Source organism: Natrix helvetica, assembly GCF_964273705.1.
Source record: "Natrix helvetica genome assembly, chromosome: 5".
NCBI lineage: Eukaryota > Metazoa > Chordata > Lepidosauria > Squamata > Natricidae > Natrix > Natrix helvetica.
In genome coordinates, this window is record NC_138551.1 from 21,008,283 (window position 1) to 21,023,957 (window position 15,675).

The 15,675-nt window shown below is 38.4% G+C and overlaps 1 protein-coding gene across 1 annotated transcript in view; it reads right to left on the minus strand.

Moving 5' to 3' along the window:
- The window catches only part of LOC309393404 (neuroserpin), a 163,953-nt gene that overhangs the window by 49,336 nt on the left and 98,942 nt on the right, over positions 1–15,675 (minus strand). The window contains exon 3 of the mRNA XM_081955595.1: positions 3,327–3,557. Coding sequence (XP_081811721.1) covers positions 3,327–3,557 — 231 coding nt within the window. The remainder of the gene's footprint in view (positions 1–3,326; positions 3,558–15,675) is intronic.

A 15,675-nucleotide genomic window follows, 5' to 3' on the forward strand; every position in this document is an offset into this window, starting at 1 on the left:
GTTTTGCGGGAAGGAAATGCCAGTTTCTAGAAAAACATTGTACATCGTGGTCCCTTGACTGGGGTGGGGGGCACACTGCAATTGCCACAAATGTGGGCCAATTGCCCAAGGCCCTAAAAGTGGTAACAAGGCCATGGGTGAGTGGGTGGGGGTCCCAATCAAAACTGAATCATTAAGTGGCCCTTTCTTGGGAGGGGGGAGAGGGAGGGGGTCTGTTCTAACTTCGACTGACTGTACAGACTGTCTATTCTAATCTGGGTGCTGATACAGTTATTCTTTTGTCGCTGTATCACATTTTATATATGGCTAAACAAAATAATCATATAGTTTGCTGCCAGTGAGATAGCAATTGCTTTGCATCCCAGGAACTAATAATTATGATAAACCTAATTTAAAAAGTGTTCAGAATCGCCTCACGTCCCCTAATCTTAGAAAACTTTAATACTGCAAGGTGGAAGTACTTAGACTGAGAGTCAATGACTAAGATCAAAGGTGAGGTGTAAACAGCATGTACACCTGCTGAGAACTCATCTGCACCGAATCAGAGGATAGGTTTTTAAATAAGTATGCACATAAACAGATTATGTTACTGACAACATGAATGGGAGTTATGAGCTCCGAAGCTCTATTGCAGATTGTTTAAAAAAAGAAACAATTGCAACAAAACAAGTAAACAAAAAGCTTTTTTTAAATAAAAAAACCTACAATCCAAGGATAAAATGACAAATTTGCAGCTGTTTATATTTTAAACATCAGTCCACCTTCTGTTTTTGAAGAGTTACCAATGCTACTATTTCTGAACAGGCCACTGAGCTTTATATACAGTATAATGGACTTATTTTAAAAGTGCAACATTCTTTCACTTGCAGAAACTTGAATTTGATTATTTTTTAGGAGATGTCACAGCTAAGGCCTGATTCTGCTTACACAAACTATTCTACAATTCATTTACTTGGCTGAACGCTGTTCGCACTAATTGTCTGGTTTCTAAAACCCACATTTGCATTCTTTCTGGTAGCGCATCATTGGCTATAATATTATTATAGGCAGTAAAATAAATTCCAAGGCTTATAAACAATGGATATGTAGAGTCATACCATTGGTCTATTTAAGATACAGAGGTAATCATTTCCCAAGAATTCGGGGACCTTTGTAATGCTGGGAACCGAATGTGAAATCTTGTGCACGTAAACCATGTGTTTTTCCACAGACCTACTGCTATCTCATCTTAATGGCATTGTTCCACTGAACCATCTTTCAGTAATCTTGTTTTAAAGTTTGATCAATAGCTTGGCATTGTTTTCCAGGCTTTAAGGTTGGTAAAGTACTAATAAAGAAAGCATGCATTTTAGCACGCAATCTGCCAACATTTGTTCAAGGAAGAGAAAGAGACATCTTGCATCTGTTAGAGCCTTGAGAGGCTTGTTAACCTAACATAGCAGGTGCTGTGCACACATTCGGAAATGAATCATTCCAATAAGAATGCATTGTCTGTGACCCGGGGTTTCCAAGGGGAATGGTTTGCACGCTTTTTGGTATAATAATTCTGAGTTTGGAATTCTGCACTGACAGCAATGAATTAAATAACGATATCAGATTCCAGGGGATCCATATTGTGCATATGGGCATATGTCCATTTCAAGCATAGTGCTGCTTCTTTCATTGCAGGAAGAGAACCCACCGGGGTCCTGGAGATTGTGCTCATCTTCCAATGTTCTTTCATTAATGAGCCCCAAACCCTGGATTTTACAAAATTAAAATGTTTGGAGTAACCCTATGTGTGTTTATATGTATGTGCTGGTGTGGGTATGTATGTATGTTTGTGTGTGTGTATATATTGTATGTATACACACACATACATACTTGTGCACGCAAACACACACTTATATATACCTACCTACCTACCTACCTACCTACCTACCTACCTACCTACCTACCTACCTATATGTGTGTGTGTGTATGTATGTATGCATGTATGTATGCACGTATATATGTATGTATGTATGTATGTATGTAGTATACATACACACACATATATACATCAGAGGTGGAATTCAGGAGGTTCTGACTAGTTCTGGAGAACTGGTAGTGGAAATTTTGAGTAGTTCGGAGAACCGATAAATACCACCTCTGACTGGCCCTGCCCCCATCTATTCTCTGCCTCCCGAGTCCCAGCTGATTGGGAGGGAATGGGGATTTTGCAGTAACCTTCCCCTAAAATAGGGTGTGAATGGGGATTTTACAATATCCTTCCCCTGCCATGCCATCAAGCCATGCCCACCAAGCCACACCTGCAGAACCGGTAGTAATTTTTTTTTAATCCTACCACATATACATACATACACAAGTACACACACACACACATCCACACTGATATACACACACATAGGATTACTGCAGATATTTCAATTTTATATCTCAAGAAGAACTAGTTAGTAGACTATATATATATATCTTGGCCAATGGATCTCAATGGCAGGCGATACAATAAAGTAAATTGAATGGCATGTTAAAATGTGGTTGGCAGGTATTTGACAAGCTAAGCATAATTTTCAAGAACAACCTCCCCTATGGCTGAAGTTACAGGTTTTCGATCACTGTGTGCTCTCTGTTCTAACCTATGCCAGTGAAACATGGACACTAATCTCTCAATTGATACAAAAGCTAAGAGTGGCGCAAAGAGACACATACTTCCACAAAAGAGACCTAAAACAAAATGGATTGATGACATCAGCAAGTATTGTGGGCCCAACTAGCAAAAGAACGTTCAGGACTGTATTGCTTAGAAACATGTGGAAGAGGCCTTCATCCCGCAGTGGACAGATAATGGTTAAAATGAGGATGATGAATACATACATGCAGTGCAGAACTGTTAGTGGAATTCAGGCCTGGGTAGCAGAACGGGCAGCGACCTAGGCCTGCTACGCCACCAAACCAGTTCCCTCTCTAGCGCTGATGTTGCCGCCAAATTGGATTTTAGTGACTGTGCGTGAGCAGAACAATTTACATTGAACAGCACATGCGCATGCATTGTGCATGGGTTGTGAACCGGTAGTAAAACCTGCAGCAACCCACCCCTGTTAACACACACACACACACACACACACTGAATTAAGAAAGTATTCAGACCCCCATCACTTGTGTTGATTTTGTTATGCTGCAGCCTGATACACACACACACACACACAAACAACATACACACAAATATACACATATAGTAAAGGTGTGTGTGTGTGTGTGTGTGTGTAAGTAAACACTGTCTGGGCATAAATGGCATACAATGACAACCCATGACATTGAGAATTGGAAAATAATTAGGAACCTACTGTTGGTATGGTTCTCCACCCATTTATTGATGTAGCTCGCAACAGCTATATTTTGACTAAAATCCACAACTTCGACTTCGGCTTTAAAGTACTTTTTCAGCAGCTGCAAAAATTTATCACTGACGTGATATCCATTCTGCACATAAAGGGAATTGGCAAGCTTCATCACGTAATGGCTATCCTCAGTAACAGCCATGTCAGAAAGATCTTTTAGGAAGGCAAATTCTTCACCTGAAAAATAAGAGAAAGAGAGTAAAATTGGTCTGACAGAACTGGCAAATATATTGAGAGCTTAACATATCTCACTGCCTTCCTAGGGAAAAAGGATTAATGAGCACTGATATTTCAGTGAAGTCAGGTACTAAGAAATACTTCGTATAATTAACCTTTCTTTCAGGAAAAATGAGATGAAACAAGGAAGACAAAAACTCCAAAGAGCTTTACGGGCAAAACTCCACTTCAGTATGGACTTCTTTGATTGTATTGCCAGGAAGCGGTCATTAAGTGCACCATGATTTTCCGCCTTCCTTTCCAAGACCTTTAAAACTGAAAGCAGTTTCTACCATTTGGTTGTAGGATAGACCAAAGATTCAAGTTCTCCACCAATAAGTCAGCTTAAATTTTCTAAGGCTTACAATATGTAATTCCACACAGGGTACATTCTGGAGCCTGCCTAATCTGGAAATAGCACTCCAGATTACAGCTCTTGCGTCAACATACTGATTATTAATATTCTTTGCATTCAAGAAGACATGTTGGTGGTATCAACTGGCCATGTCATTGTCCCTTTGCCAGAGTTCTTTTCATTTGTCTCATTTACCCTTTCCTCCAATACAAATTCCAGGTGATATAAACCACTACAGAGATCTATGTACCGTATTTTTCAGAGTATAAGATGCACCTTATTCCCCTCTAAAAGAGGGTGAAAATTTGGGTGTGTCTTATACTGAATGTAGTCCCACCCACCCACCGCCCCCAACCCTTTGGCCTCTGCCTCCCAGCAATTTACCTCCTTGCAGCAAACAAGGAAAATGGGGCTTGCGGAGGCTGCAATAGGCTATAGCAATCCCTGCAACCTGAAACAGATGATGATTGGGAGGCGAGCTTAAACTGAAAGTGAAACTTGCTGTTTGCTCCATGATGCAAATTGCTGGGAGGCAGAGGCAGATTTTTTTTCTTGTGCTAATCAGATTGTTTACTGTTTGATGCAAGGAGGCAAGTCAATAACTATAAATACCTATAGAATGTTCAAATTATTAGACTTATTTTTTAAAGACTGCTTTATTATTGTTCTAGACAGCTTAACAAAATGAAGAAGCTTTTTAAAATAAGTGCTTGATCTGAAGAGGCCCAGTGCTGTTGTATCTTCTTTTAAATACCAAACGTAGACATTGTGCCGCTCTTATTGCGTCCGCCGATAACCGCCCTGCTGCCCTGTTTTGGGTGACCCGCTCCCTCTTATCACAGAGGCCGCGGGAAGCCCCTTTACAGGGCAGAGCAGAGGAGTTTGGGGAATATCTGCAGGACAAAATCGCTCAGATCCGGAGTGGATGGGCCCCCTTCAGTGGACCAGAGGAGTCGTCAACAGCGAGTCTTGAGAGACCATTCTGGGAGGAGTTTGATTCTGTTGCCCCCGAGGATTTGGATAGGTTACGTGGACGGCTACGAGCCACTACATGTTTATTGGACCCGTGCCCTCCTGGCTGGTACTGGCATCCTGGGAAGTGACACGAGGCTGGCTCCTGGGCCTAGTGAACGCCTCATTGGGTGAGGGGTCCTTACCGGCCGCCTTGAAAGAGGCGGTGGTGAGGCCCTTACTCAAGAGGCCTTCCCTGGACCCGATGGAACTAGCTAATTATTGTCCTGTCTCCAAACTTCCCTTTCTAGTGAAGGTTGTAGAGAATGTGGTGGCACAGCAGTTTCCACGACACCTGGAAGAATCCGACTATCTAGACCCGGTTTCCGACCCGGTCACAGCACGGAGACGGCCTTGGTCGCGTTGGTTGATGATCTCTGGAGGGCCAGAGATAGGGGTTGTTCCTCTATCCTGGTCCTATTAGATCTGTCAGCGGCTTTTGATACCATCGACCATGGTATCCTATTGCGCCGGCTGGAAGGGATGGGAGTTAGGGGCACCGTTTTGCAGTGATTCGGCTCCTACCTCTCCGACCGGACACAATGTGTGTTGGCAGGGGGGCAGAGGTCGACCCTGAGGTCACTCACTTGTGGGGTGCCGCAGGGGTCGGTCCTCTCGCCCCTTCTGTTCAACACATATGTGAAGCCACTGGGCGAGATCATCCGTGGTTTTGGGGTTGGATACCATCTGTACGCTGATGACACTCAGCTGTACATTTCCACCCGAAACCACCCCAACGAGGCTGTCGAAATGATGTCCCGGTGTTTGGAAGCCATCCGGGTCTGGATGGGGGACAACAGACTCAAGCTTAACCCCTCCAAGACAGAGTGGCTGTGGTTACCAGCACCTCGGTTCAACCAGTTGATTCCATCACTGGCCATAGGGGGCGAACAACTGCCCCCTGTGGAACAGGCGTGCAATTTGGGCGTCCTCCTAGATGCCCAGCTGTCGATGGATGACCATGTGGCAGCCGTGGCAAGTGGGGCGTTCCACCAGGTTCGCCTGGTGCGCCAATTGCGCCCCCTATTGGACCGGGACGGCTTATGCACAGTCACTCATGCGCTGGTGGCGTCTCGTCTGGACTACTGCAATGCTCTCAACATGGGGCTCCCCTTGAGATGTACCCAAGGACTACAGCTAGTTCAGAATGCGGCCGCGCGGGCTATCATGGGGAGTACTAGGTACTCCCACATAACACCTCTCCTGCGCGAGCTGCACTGGCTGCCTGCGGTTTTTCGGGTGCGTTTCAAGGTGCTGATTACCATCTTCAAAGCGCTCCATGGCACAGGACCTAGTTACCTGCGGGATCGCATCCTACCGCATACATCCCTGCGACCAATTCGCTCTCACAGGGAGGGACTCCTCCGGGTGCCGTCCACCAAGCAATGCCAACGGGCGGAGCCTAGGAGTAGAGCCTTCTCTGTGATGGGCCCAACCCTCTGGAATGACCTCCCCCCCCCGATATTAGAACTACTACTGACTTCCGCTCCTTCCGACAAAAACTTAAGACTCACCTGTTTCAATTAGCCGGCCTGGCCCATTTATAGTTCCACTCCTACCTCCTGGCGGATATTTTTATTTGGGATAGTTTTTAGGGTTAATGTTTTTTAAATTTTTAAAATTTTAATCGAACTTAAACTAAATCTGTACAGTGAACTATTGCTACCTCCTCCAGTCCTATATTTATTTTATTTATCTTATATTTATACTATGTATATTTATTGTTCAATTGTTTTAATATGACTGTACACCGCCCCGAGTCTCTTCTGAGAGAGGGGCGGTCTAGAAATTGAATAAAGTTAAGTTAAGTTAAATAGCAGAGAATAACTATACTTCCAGAAAGCCACATCAATTTAAACAGCAGCTGTACAAGTATAGTCTGAAATGTAACACCACAAACAGTGTACATCATCTGTACTGTTTGCTGTTTGTTGCAAGGAGGCAAATCGCTGGGAGGCAGAAGCAGATTTTTTCTCTTGTTTTCCTCCCCAAAAGCAGGTGTATCTTATACTTCGGAGCGTCTTATACTCTGAAAAATACAGTAATCCTCAGCAGGCAAACTGAATGTTATTAGACTGGGTTGGGTTCAGAGGACAATATTAGGGTTTATTTTTCATGCGATCAGTGTTCTCCATTCTCAACTCCTTCCTTCTTCGAATCCAAGATTTGGATCCTGGATATTGGCTATTTAGTTTGAAATGCACTATGGCAGGGGTCACTATGGAACAAGGATAGCGGATAATATCTTAGGGATGCTGACAGTCAAGAAGTTATTGGGGCCATATAACACATATGTGATATGAACCTGTTTTTGTCTGCTTTCTATCTTAAAATGACCAGAAACCGCACATTTTAGAGATGCAAAAAGGAGTTTCATGGTTGCCTTTGACCCACTCCTGGTGTATCTTTAATCAGCCCAAAGTGTACGTGCACCAAAACTTGAGGGAATCAAACTGAATTCTGACTTCCTAAAACTGAACTCTGTCTTCCTAAAATTGGGCAAATCGTTATCACACAATTCCTCCCAGCCTGAATCAAATTATTTTCTTGTCAGGAAAGATGAAAGAAATACTTCTTGACTTTCAGTGAATTCCTTCAGCTCTTAAGAGTTGGGCATTCAAAGTTAAGATGCATTAAAGAAGTAAAGGCATTCACCTGAGTAGAAATAAAAGGACAGAGGTGCTTACTTTTTCTCCTAGGATAGAAGTGAGTTATCCCTGCAGAACGTTTCTCTCTAAATGTGATGTTCTGTACACATACAGGCCTCAAGTTATGTTTAGAAAATACCGACTTAGTCTGTTCTAAATACAGCTAGGATCTCACTACAAACCATTGAGTTTAATGTGTCCATTACTCAGTCACTGCAATGTTAGCGTACCAGACCCCAAACTTTATCTAGGCCACCATTATGTTCTCATGTTGGCTAGTTCAATGCAGGGATGAAATCAACTTATCTTCACTACCTGTTCGGGTGATGTGAGTGCCGTGTCCCACCTCGCTGCATGCATAGGACCTTCGATTTCTGACAATCAGCTGTGACGTGCAATATAAATTAGCTAGAAAGCAGGAAACCCGATGAGTCTAGCTACTATAAATCGTGCGTCACAGCTGATCATCGGAAATACTAGTTCGCCCGAACTGGTAGCATTTTTTTAACTACTGGTTCGAACTGGTAGCATTTCCCTGGTTCAATGTCTGTATCCTTTTCAATTGGTGTCTATTAAATTAGAAGGAATAAGCTTTTACCCATTGGTCATTCACAGAGGCCTGGAATACAACAGGATGCAACTGCTATTGAGAGGTTAACAACTGATAGCCATCTTACTTAAGAGATACTGATAGGCCCCTTACCTTGTCCTTTTTAAAAACAACAACATATAGCCACAAATTTTCTTAATTTTTTTTATTGTTAACTGTTTTAATTGTTAACTCCACAGTTAACCATGGAGCCTTTTTTTAAAACTGGGTGGATGCCTTTTGTTTATGTACAATACAATACAATACAATACAATACAATAGCAGAGTTGGAAGGGACCTTGGAGATCTTCTAGTCCAACCCCATGCCTAGGCAGGAAACCCTATACCGTTTCAGACAGATGGCTATCCAACATCTTCTTAAAGACTTCCAGTGTTGGGGCATTCACAACTTCTGGAGGCAAGCTGTTCCACTGATTAATTGTTCTAACTGTCAGGAAGTTTCTCCTCAGTTCTAAGTTGCTTCTCCCCTTGATTAGTTTCCACCCATTGCTTCTTGTTTTACCCCCATGTGTCTTGGAGAATAGTTTGACTCCCTCTTCTTTGTGGCAACTCCTGAGATATTGGAACACTGCTATCATGTCTCCCCTAGTCCTTCTTTTCATTAAATTAGTCATACCCACTTCCTGCAACTGTTCTTCATATGTTTTAGTCTTCAGTCCCCTAATCATCTTTGTTGCTCTTCTCTGCACTCTTTCTAGAGTCTCCACATCTTTTCTACATTGTGACGACCAAAACTGAATTCAGTATTCCAAGTGTGGCCTTACCAAGGCATTATAAAGTGGTATTAACACTTCACGTGATCTTGATTCTATCCCTCTGTTTATGTAGCCTAGAACTGTGTTGGCTTTTGCTTTTAAAAATGTTCATGATTGCTAATTTCCTCCCATCCCTAACCTTTAATCTATTTAAGTAAAGCAATACTTTCAAAAAATAATACGAAGTGAATTTCCTAGAAATAAATAGTTATAATTTGGGATGCTTTTATATTATTACAAGTCGGCTATCACATTTTCTCATTGTGATCCTTCTTGTCTCCTTTTTTTTTACAGAAATATACAGGCAAAGTGTCTGTCTACAAGGGAAAACATGACTAGCTAATAGAAGCAACTTGCTTGATCTGACAATCATCAGTTTTTATAAACATACTTATCTGCCTTTAGGTTTCCTGCTTTTAATGGGAACTCTCCAACCACTTATGATAAATATTTATTCAGATCTTCCAGATGTTTAAAATTTGCTATATTATTCTATGAATTTCTACTTTGCTCCTTTAAGGTTTTCTTGAAAAGTTATACTAATGATGTTTACTCTAGCTGTAAACAGTGGATTTTTATAATATTAACTACTTCTATTCCTGGTGTGTGACACAGATATACCTGAGCTACATTTTTTTGCATAAATGTGTGTGTATGTGTGTGTGTGTGTGTGTGCTTGTGTGTTTAAAATAAAACTTACAATTTTATATGGCACTGTCAATTATTATTTCCCTCTCCACTGAAGGCTATTTTCTGAATATGAATGTAGGACAAATGATGATCAAAATAATAGCACAATTTTCTTATTAAATTTGATTGCATTTTCTTTTCAAAACAAAAGTCCTTTGCTTGATTCCCTGGAATTTTCCAGTTGTCTATTCCAACCGTCAATCAGATACTCAAGAGAATTATGTCAGTTCTTTTCCTTTTTTTAGATCTAGTACCTCTCTTTTTCTCCCCACATTTTTTCCTTTGGCTTTGCCTCAGGACATCATATGAGTAAACTTCTTCTCTATTTTCAATGGAAAAAGAGAAATTGTGTCTGACCTTCTAAGTATATGAACAAGACCTGTTTATGAATATGAATTGAGAATGCCTGCAATTTGCTGGGTCAGATGTGCTCTGTGTCCAAGCTAACAGCTTGTGTCAACAGATGCAACATAGCAAACAAAAGATTGTCACAGAACATACATTAAACTAAATATCATTTTCCCTTTTAATATTAGGGTCTCATCTTCCTATGCAAAAGATCACATTTCTAGCAATATGAAGATTCACCTAAACAGATCATCACTCCTGTTCAGAATACTAATACTAATAATACTAATACTACTACTAATAAAGATGATGCACCTGTGATACACAAATTGAAGATAAGCAGCAAGAAAAAATCACAAAGTACCGGGACTTACAAATTGAAGTTGAGCGACTGTGGAAAAAGAAATTGTGTGTTGTCCCAATTGTAATTGGAGCCCTTGGAGCAATACCTAAAGGGCTACCTTGCTATTTGGAAATTCTAAATTTACCTGACTTGAACATTCTGATTCTACAAAAAACCACCCTACTTGGAATAACTTATATCCTCGGACGTTACCTTAACAGTTCCTAGGCCCTTGGTTAGGACTCGAGCTGTTGAGCTACCAACCAGCCCCAAAGGCTGTGAATCTCACCAAAGATTAACCACATAATAATAAAGAAAACAGAGCAGTTGTCTATTAAAGATGTGATTCACAGACAAACAGATAAAGTTCAGGGAGATGCAATTATACAGAAACATCATTTATGAAGTCCTTGGTCCTTCTTGAGTTAGACTGTTTACCGTATTTTTCGGAGTATAAGACACACCGGAGTATAAGACGCACCAAGATTTTTAAATGTTTTTTTACATTTTTTAAACATAAAAGACAACATAAAAATTTCTCATCCATTACATACAGCATGTCGTTTGGTTACAAGTGTTTGTGCATCCATATTTTTAATTATGTATACAATCACAAAGTTTCTGTCTAATATAACTTAGTATCTCACTTTCATTGTACATCATATATTCAATTACGGTTAATATTTCTTTCTTTTCAGCGAACCTAATTCCCTTGCATCCTTAATTGTCTATTTAATAATAATATAACTTTATGTAATCACTTATCGCGTTCTGATTATTTGTACAGTGTAAAAGAATTTACCAACTGTTGATGTTTATACATCAGTACTTTTGATTATGCATAATCCCGCCAATCATCCATCAAGTATGCTTATGTTCATTGTTGTCCTTGTACATCATACATTCAAGCAAAAATGTTATTCCTTCATTTTTAAAGAGTATTCTAAGTACTCACTTCATACATATACCAATCTTTCATTACTTCCTTATTAAACTACTTATCAACAAGATATCTTTATAATATACATCACTACTTAGAGTCATGCACAATATCACCAATCATCTATCAAATATACATAGATTCATTATTATCCTTATCTTCATTTTAAAACAAAATATTCTAAATTATTCAATTCATATATATGTCAGTCTTTCATTGTATCGCTATTAATCTATTTAACAACATGTTTGTATTATCACATATCTCCTTCAATTAAAACATAAATAAAACATTTTTCATTTCCAGGTTTTTTTGTCAAGCCACTGATAAAACAAATCCCATATCTTACAAAATTGCTCATTTTCTTGTTCTCTAATTTCAAATGTCAATTTACTCATTTTAGCACACTCCATTATCTTTCGAATAACTTCCTCCTGTTTTGGTATTGTTTCATTTTTCCAGTTTTTTTGCAAATATGATTCTAGCTGCTGTTAAAACTTTTACGATCAGATATTTCAAGTCTTTATTGTAAGTTTCTGGTATGATTCCCAATTAAAAAATCTCTGGTTTAAGGTCTATTTGTTTGTGTATCATTTTCTCCAACCATAGGTGAATTTTAGTCCAGTATCTTTTAGCTTCAGTGCAAGTCCACCACATGTGGTAATATGAGCCCGGTATCTGATGACATTTCCAACACTTTTCCGATTTATTCTTGGACATTCTTGCAATTCTCGTTGGGGGTAGATGCCACCTGTAAAACATCTTATACAAATTTTCTTTATATGCAGTTGACATTGTCATTTTATAATTTCGAGACCACAATTTCTGCCATTTCTCTAACTCAACTCCATGTCCAAAATTTTTTCCCCAAGCTATCATAGTTTCTTTAACTTGTTCCTCTTGTAGTTTGACCTCTAATAAATATCCATATAGTTTTTAAATTACTTTTTCATCAGTACCTGTTAAAATTTTATCTATCTCAGTCATTTTGTTGTAAAGACCTTTTGATTTTCTGTCTTCATTATATCTAGAGTGTATCTGCACATATGAATACCAATTCATTTCTATTCCTTCTTCTTTCAACTCTTGGATAGGTTTGAGTTCACCCTCTGCATTCAATATTTCAACTTATCTAACTGTTTGTTCCTTTTTATATATTATTGGATATGAAAATGCTTCAATGGTTGATATCCAGACTCGAGTTTTTAAGTAATGTAATCTTTCAACCTTTCCCCAATTTAATAGCAAAGCCTACCTTAAATAATGTCTTCTAAAATAACCATGTGCTTTAGTTCTCTTATACCATAAAAAAGCATACCATCCCAACAGTAAATCATGACCCTCTACATTCAATAATCTAGAATTTTTTAGTGTTATCCACTCCTTAATCCACATCAGGTGTGTTGCTTGATAATATAATTTTCAGTCAGGTAAGCCCAATCCTCCTCTTGTTCTAGCATCTTATAGCAATTTGAGTTTTATTCTTGCTTTTTTCCCTTGCCAGATAAACTTCAAAACTATTTTGTTTAGATCTTCAAAAAAAATCCTTGCCCAATCTGATTGGGATTGTCTGGAACAGGTATAAGATTCTGGGTAAGATGTTCATTTTAATTGTAGAGATTCTTCCTATAATTGATAGTTGTAGATTTTCCCATTTCATCAAGTCAGTCGCAATGTGTTGCTTCAGTCTAGTATAGTTGTCCTCCTTAAGAGTACTGCATCTAGCTGATAGGTATCCCCAAACATTTAACCTTGTTTGTAACTTGAATCTGCAAAATTTTCACCAACTCTTCCTTTTGTCTTAATGGTATGTTCTTTGTCAAAATCTTTGTTTTATCTTTGTTTATTTTCAAGTCCGCTACTTTTCCGTATTCCTCTATTCTTTCTAACAATTTGAGTGCTGTCTCTAATGGGTCTTCAAGGATAAAAACCAAATCATCTGCAAATGCCTGTAGCTTGTATTCTTCTTTTTTAATTTTCATTCCTTTTATTTCTTAATCTTCTCTAATCTTTCTGTTTAAAACTTTTAATGTTGAGACAAAAAGTAACGGTGATAGTGGACAGCCTTCTCTCGTACCTCTCTTGATTTCAATAGAGTTTATCAGTTCTCCATTTACCATTATCTTTGCTCTTTGTTTATGATATACCATTTGTACAGTTTGAATAAATTTCTTACCAAAATTCATCTGTTCCAATTGTAAGAATATAAATTGCCAATTCACGTTATCGAAAGCCTTCTGTGCATCAAGAAACATCAAAGCCATTTGTTTTTCGGGATGGGCCTCATAATACTCCGAAGTATTCAAAATCATTCTCATATTGTCTTTAATTTGTCTCTTTGGTAAAAAAAAACATTTTGATCAGAACGGATAAAACTATTTAGGTATTTTTAAAGTCTCTCTGCTAATATAGATGCAAATAACTTATAATCTGAATTTAATAAAGAAATTGGTCTATAATTCTTGGTTTGTGTTAAATCAGTCTCCTCTTTGGATAGCAATGCAATGTATGCTTCTGGCCATGATTTAGGTATTCTTCTCTCAGACATCACTTCATTCATAACTTCTAAGAGTGGGAGAGACAAGGATTCTTCAAATGTTTTGTAGAATTCCACTGGTAATCCATCCGGTCCTGGGCCTTTCCATTATTTTGTTTTTTAAGTGCTTCCATTAGCTCCATCATCGTTATTTTACCTTCCAACATTGTTCTAGTTTCATCTGGTACCTGGGGTAGATTAGCATCCTGTAAATATTTTTTTAACTCTTCCCTCTTCTATTTTCTCTTGTTCATACAGCTTAACATAGTAGTCTTGTATAATTTTCTTCTTCTCAGCATTTCCATATTAAATTTGTCCTTGCTCAACTCTTAGCTGCAATATTTTCTTTGCTTCTCTCTCTTTTTTCAGTTTATATGCCAACCATCTGCCTGGCTTATTTGCATTTTCAAAGTAGTTCTGTTTAGTACCTCTAATTTTTTGTACCAGTTCTTCCTTTTCCAGTAGATCCATTTTGTGTTTAATTATATCCATTTTTATTTTAACATCTTTTTTTTGTGGAGATCTCTGTAGCTCTTTTTCAAGTATTTTATAGTCGTTCTTTAAAGCTTTATGTGTTTGTCTTTTCTTTGAATTTCTCTTCCTTATGTAGTCTATTATCAGACCTCTAGTAACAGCCTTCATTGTATCCAAGAGGTTCTGCATTGATGTATCTTCTTTTCTATTTTCTTTAAACAAAAAGGCCAGTTCTTTTTCCATTTTCTGTACAGTCTTTTTCTTTCAATATGATATTATTTAGTGTTCATCTAGATCTTATCCTTTGGCCTTTCCATTTGATTAAAATTGGATTATGGTCCGACCAAGTGCTTGTTTCAATCTCGATTTCTTGTACATTACAAATCAGTTCCATTGAAGCCCATATCATATCAATTCTGGAAGATGATGAATGTCTATTTGAATAAAAAAGTATATTGTTCTTTTGTCGGATTTCTTTCTCTCCAAATATCTTTTAGATTTGTTTCATCTATCATCCTGAAAAAGGATTTCGGAAGCAATTTTCTATTTAACTTTGTTGTTTTGTGTGTTTTATAGTCCATGTTTTGGTTTACAATGCCATTAAAATCTCCCATCATACAAATATCAACATAGTCCAAGTCAGAAATTTTTTTGTGGAGTTTTTTGTAAAATTCATCTTGTTTTCCATTGGGTGCATAAATTGCGATTAAGAGTATTTTTTTTAATATTATCCATAATTTCCACCATCAAGATTCTTCCATTTTCATCTGCATAGATTAGTTTCGCTGGAAGATTATCTTTAATATAGAAGATCACTCCTCTTTTCTTACAATTCACCAATGTAGTAAACATTTTTCCAAGCTTTGGTTGTACTAGTTACTAGTAGGTATTCATGTCTCTTTTGAATATGCACTTCTTGTAGGCTGATTATGTCAAGTTTTAGCTTTTCTAATTTGTGAAATATTTTCCTTCTTTTTATTGCTGAGTTAAGTCCGTTTATATTGATTGTGACCATTTCCCCCTCTCCATGTTTATACTTTATATACAGGATTTATGGCTCTTAGTTGATCTAGGTTCTCATTGTTCTCTGAGATATACGCCACCCACCGCACCTTCTTCTTTATCAATTCCACCTACAGCACCTTCTATTTTTTCAACCTCAATTATAGGTGCCTCCAGTAGTTGTACTAATAGTTCTTCTTTTCCAGTTTTCTCAGCCATTCCTCTGAAGTGTTCTGCGTAGAAGGCTTCTGCCTTATCGATTGTATCTATTCTGTATCTTTGTCCTTGCCATGCAAATAATAGACCTTCCGGTATAAGCCATCTATAATTAACACCTTTTTTAATCAGAACCTTAGTCAAAAATTGA